At 42.2% G+C, this 6000-nt stretch overlaps 1 protein-coding gene across 1 annotated transcript in view; it reads right to left on the bottom strand.

The window, feature by feature from the left end:
- Nucleotides 1–806: 806 nt before the first annotated feature.
- crhr1 (corticotropin releasing hormone receptor 1) overlaps nt 807–6000 on the bottom strand; it is a 92826-nt gene continuing 87632 nt past the window's right edge. Inside the window, exon 13 of the mRNA XM_041231381.1 lies at nt 807–2933. Within this exon, the coding sequence (XP_041087315.1) occupies nt 2793–2933 (141 nt within the window). The 3' untranslated portion in view covers nt 807–2792. The remainder of the gene's footprint in view (nt 2934–6000) is intronic.

Raw genomic sequence — 6000 nt, 5'->3', positions numbered from 1 at the left:
ATTCTTAGTGGATCTGAGTTCTGTAGCTCCAATATTTAATGTGACTTTTTTTTCTGCGTCAGGATCTAGGCATTATCTGTGGTTGTACTACCAAACCTTTGTTCTGTGTTTCCCAATGTCTTCTTTTTTTAGTATAGGTTCTGCATAAACTATGGGAGATCACAGCCTTTTTATTGACAGTTGGTACGTGACCCCTGTAAGAAGATAAGAATGCCTGTGCCACCTGTAACAAACGTCTGTGCCAAATTGAACTCGGATTCACCCATTTCAGAGAATCGAAATGGTGACCAGATTTCAAATAACAGTAGTCTCCGTGTATAGGAACACCTCCTAAACAAAAACTTCGCCTAAGAGAACACCCTTATGGGGAAACTTGCTTAAAAGAACACCTTTTTTGGCAATTCGTTCACAACTGATGCAGTACTGTTTCATAACCTGATAACTCACCATCATTGAATTTATAATCAAATGGTTTATTCAGTCTTTTTAAATATGACTTGTCATCTCAAGAGTGTCTTGAGGCACAATGATTGGTTTAGTCAATCTTTCCAGAACTGCCGTCATATTATTGGCTCGTTTTGTGTTCTAATTTCCACGAGTGCACCTCATCATTACAAAATGGCATGTAAACGAACCGTGAAAGGCGTCGCTGTTTCTCTTGCTACAAAAAGTTGGAAATTGTTCGAGCTCCTGAAAAAATCTTAAATCAGACACAAGTCGCTGAGCAATTTGATGTTTTCCGTTCTGGTGAGTTGCTTCACCATTTGAAATAACTGTGTGCATGTCTTGAATATTGTTCCAGTGCATGTATTCATAATTAATCTACAGCTGCTGCTGCATTTTTTAATGTGTGTAGGGGTGCTGTGTTAATTTAGTCTGACAGTTAGTCCGTCACTTTGCCTGTTACGGATAAGAAAACACTTCGCTTGCTTCCCGAGGGGTGTTCTTAGCTGGAGACTACTGTATTTTGGTTCATGAGAAGAAAAAAAAAAAGTATTCATATTCAAGAAAATGCTGCTACAATGAAAAAAGTGCACAAATACACATTTAATACAAATCACAACCTATTTGTATTAACAACTTTTTATTGCCCCCATTTTCTTGTGCTAAAGATAGTTAATTCTTTTTTTAAACACTTAAGCAGAGAAACTGCTGAACAGACTAAATGCGTCTAATGCTCGCTGGTGCTTAATTACTTCCTCTGTTGTGTTTCAGATTCACTCCTATTCTGTACTGAAATTGGACCTTGTGACCCAGAAAACAATAAAGGAAAGTGGTTATGGCGTGATTGAGGTAAGAAAATGGATATTAAATCACCCTTTCTTCAATAGAACAATTGATATGTTAAAAAATGAAATTGTACAAAAGGTTTATCACCATTTGTACAAACTTTCTCTTATCCCAGCTTGGGGGTGTCTCCAAACCAGAACTTGTTACAAAACAAAATCTGTTTGTAATTCAGTAATTCAGATTCAAGGAGTTCACCTGCAATACTGACTAACTCTTTCAGCACTATGTAACTAAGAGGACTACTGTAATCAAATAGTACCATAACTAAGCAATAACTACAGGGCTCATCAAGTGTACAAGTAGTTGCAATCTGAGATACTAAACCCGTCCGCTAGTTATAGTTGATATTTGACAAGTGCTTTCCTTGTTTTGAGGGTCTGGATTTTGATAAAAAAAAGGTCAGCCAAGTGCCGCCTCCACTCTAAGACTGACTTCAACTAAATCACTAATTTTGCGACTGCTTTCAATGTACCCTTTGTCATGTTTGTTTATTCAAACTATATTATTTAACTGCTGTTTTGAGTGATATTATCTTTCCTGTATACGAGTCTGCAGTGCTAAGGCAAAATTATTACCACAAACCAGCAGGAAATGTCTAGTTTCTGGAAAGCCAGATAATATATATTATACAAATGATTTTAGTGTTCACCGCTAAGCAATACATTTTCATGCACCATCAGAGCTGACTGAATTAACTTACTCAAACTATTTTTCAAATAGTATTTTTTTTTTTTTTTTTAAATACTGATCAATCAAACCTGTAATATTGCTCATGTTATTAGGACCACAGCAACAGCAATGTGTGGACTTCCCTCTTTGAGCTGCTATTCTCTAAAATAAAATAGAAGTGCTGAGTATTACTGATTTAGGTACTTGAAGAATAAAGAACTGGTTTGAAAAATAACTGTATAAAACAGGGGTGGAGGGGGACTCAAAGTGGTGAGGCATCAACCTGTACCTGGATATCTTTTCAAATCAAGACAGACCTGCCAAAATGTTTCTTCAGCTCATTTTCTGCATGCTCAGTTTTATTTATAGCTTTCAAGTGCCCTCCATTTTCTCTTTTTTATAGAAATATAGATTCAGAACTAAGAGGATTATTGATTACCTTTAAGCTATAGCTGCATTTAAAATAAAAAGCCACAAACACAACCAAAAAGCTCTGTATGTTCTGTAGAAAATCTTGATAAAAGCTATAATAAAGTCACATACAGAAAGAAAAAGCCCCCTTTTTTAAAAGCTATTTATAGTAAAAATCTGATAATTTGGGACTTTTTCTTTCTTTCTCTTTTTACATTAGTGTGTCTTTGGTGGCATGAATCCACCACCCTCTCTCACTCTCTGAGAAATGCTTGCTGTTGTTTTCTACAGATCAGGAAGGCACATTCCATTCCTGTGTTTGTGTCTCCACTTTGTGATGTTGTTTTCTTGTACCCTGTTTGCACCATTGTGTGTTCCCTGGTTAGCTTAGAGTTTCCGGCTGTCTTGACGCTGCCCTCCCATCACACAGCTGTGGACTGCTTGATGCTGTGAAAGCTCACCCGAGTTGGAGAGGTTGGGATGGACATGGCTCGAGCCACTCGGGCCCTGATCGAGTGTTTGTCCTGCCAGCGGTGCCATCTTTTCCTCACCGCAGATCGCACCTGTTGGTGAATATAAGGTAAAACCTACATTATACAGCAGGTGGATTCAATAGAGTTTAAAGACTTGCAGGACTTTTCTGGAGTGGGGACTAGGGGGATGTTTTCAAGTTAATTAAAATTTGAAAACAAATTCAAGGAGACAATTCAATCAGGAAAATAAAATATAAGCGGGGAGAGTAACAAGAATGTTAGGTTATTATCATAACCCTGGTTCCCTGAAATAGAAAGTTATCCATTTGTTTACTTTGTTTACCTGAAAATTTTGAGACTTAACAAAGCTGTCACGCAGTGAACCGCAATGTCATCACGCCAGTCTCCGCCCCTCCTGAGAGACACTAGGTTTTGTGATGATGTTTGAACTGCGGCAGTCAACTTTTTTCTTCTTCAGCCTGCTGCGTGTAATGTACGTAGCGACTGAAAATTGTAATGGATACGTTTCTATTTTAGGGAACCAGGGTTATGATAGTCACCTAATGTTCCCTTTCAAGTATGACACGACTTAAATCTGAGAGGGTCAGACGGTAAGGCTGCCACAAAATAGATTTATTTATTTATTATTTTTAGTATATACCGGGATCACTTCTCTGCAGGTGCTTCCGGTCACGACATAGAAGCTGCCGTTAGCACTCTGGTCTCAAAGCCAGGGTTTAGAGGATCCAGCACATTTAGTCTGTAAAACCTTGTGAAGTAAGGGCTGGAGCCCATACTGCAGTATTACAAATGTCAGTGACAGATGCACCCCGGAACAACAGCCAAGAGGTAGACATAACTTCTTAGGAGGGGGCCAGTTGGCTTGTTTATAAGCAATATTGACTGTCTCTGCAATCCAACTTTTTGTTCTGTCAGTATAATAAGCTAATGTCCAAACAGGGCAAAGTGGATGGAGCTTACGCTCCCTATCCGGCTGGAAAGGAGGGAGATGGAAGCGTCAGTTCCACCGATTGGTTGGCGTGGAAGGTTGAAATATATTTGGGCAAGAAAGCCAGGTCCATGCGGAGTGTGACCTTGGTCCTAGTCTCCGTCAAAAACAGACAAGCTTCTGCCACAGAAAAAGGCTTGCATCTTGTTTATGTGCTTGGTGAGGTGATGGCAAGCAAAATTACTGTCTAAAAGACACTTGCTTCAGCTTAGCTGAATGCAGGAGCTCAAATGGCAGTTTCATGAGTGCCTTAAGCACCGTTCAGCCACCACTGAGGCATATTGTCCTTAAGGGGAGGGCGCAGCCTCCGTACCCCTTTCACAAATTGCCCCACCAGGAAGTGAGCTCCTGGGTTCAAGCCCTTAGGCAAGCACCAAGTCTGAAAAATACCCCACTTGTACCCATACTGAGAACACGTGGATGCTGCTCTGGCATTGTGTAAATAACCCTGTTGGAAAGCACCAGACAGCTCAATGTTGCTATTCCACAGGCTCAATGGGTTGGGATGCCTTTCCCCCACGCCCGGCTGAGCAGGTCTCAACGTTCAGGCAGGCTCCACGACTGGCCGTTCAGGAGCTGCAACAGAGCTGAAAACCACAGTCTCCTGGGCAAGTAAGGAGCTACTAGTAGGCCCAGTCCTGTCTGATTTTCTCCAGACACAGCGGGAGCATGGTGAGCGGTAGGAAGGCATGCAATAGCTGCCAGCCACAGGTGTGAATAGGCATGTATCGCTAGTGGGTCATCAGCTCCTGGTATGAAGAATTAGCGGAGACAATACCAAAGGAGGCTCGCCACCTCCGGGTGAAGCCTCCATTCTGAGGCATTGGAACTCCCCTTGAGAGGAGGTCCACTGCACAGTTTATCTCCCCGAACAGGTGTACTGCTTGCAGGGAGTGGCGGTGCCCGTCTCGGTACCAGTGTAACGTACGGGCTGTGCACAGGTGGTACCGATGACCAATGCACAGGCCATTGCTGTACCGGTCAGTGCTGGTGCAGACGCGGCTCGGTGTGGTACCGAGGCTACCGCGACCCAGTGTGGTGCACGAGGTCGGTGCTGTACAAGCCGGGGAGCAGAGCTCGGGCCTGCAACCGTGTGGTAACAGGCGGAGTTAAAAACAACCACACAGACCACAGCAGAGCCTGTGTGTGCCTACTTGACAGCCTGAGCTAAAACGCCTTCACAGTATGATGCTAAAAAGCTGCCCACCGCTGCGGCATGAGCACAGAGACCAGCTCTCCAATTGGAAGGCTCCTGCCAATGGACTGGTCGGTGTAGCTGGCCAGCTGAGCACCAGAATGTTCATACAGGAGCATGAGTTAGTAAACACGATCTGGTTCCAGAAAATGCTGCTACTCACATAGTGCAAAAAAAAAAAAACAGCGAAGAAAGGAAAAGAAAAACAGCGAAGAAAGCGACACAGGCAATTCCTACCACTGTACAAAATAATATATACTATACACAATACATAAGTGCACACGCTAGCCTGAGCCCAGACTAGGTAGCACTAATACAAGACTATCTGAGCCCAGATAGCTTGAAAAATCTCCTCAGAGAGACAACTCTGGCAGGAGTGAACCGTGACACAGAGAGGAGGGTGAAATGATCCATGGGGGAGAAATGCAGGCAAGCCGCAAGCTCCTGGTGTAACACAAGGCTGCGTATGGACTCACAAAACACACTCAAAACCTCAGAAAAAAAGCTTAAAATATATATTAAATCAATGATAAATTCCACTTGTAAATACAGAATCAAGTTATATGTTTTTAAAAAAAACCAAAAAAAAAAACCATAGTTTTCGATGAAACCGTTTGAAACGATGAATCTCTCTGCAAGCTTGCTCGAATCAGGCTGAAAAGAAAATGGAGCTGTTCAAACACATCACAGAGCCTGGTGTCTCTCAGTAGGGGCGGAGACTGGCGTGATGATGTTGCCAGTCACTGCATGACAGCTTTGGTAAGTCTCAGAATTTTCAGGTAAACAAAGTTAACCCATTATGTAACGGATAATTTCCGTACTTGAAAGGGAACTATTTTAATCCGGCTACCAGCTGGATGCTAAATTTCCTTTGGATCTGAGCAGCTTGCTATCAAACTAAGGTTGACTTTCATGGCAACCATTCCTGGAGCTTAAACAATAAACTCTGATCA

This window comes from Polyodon spathula, chromosome 28 (assembly GCF_017654505.1).
Source record: "Polyodon spathula isolate WHYD16114869_AA chromosome 28, ASM1765450v1, whole genome shotgun sequence".
Lineage (NCBI taxonomy): Eukaryota > Metazoa > Chordata > Actinopteri > Acipenseriformes > Polyodontidae > Polyodon > Polyodon spathula.
This window is presented reverse-complemented; position numbering and strand designations above follow the sequence as displayed.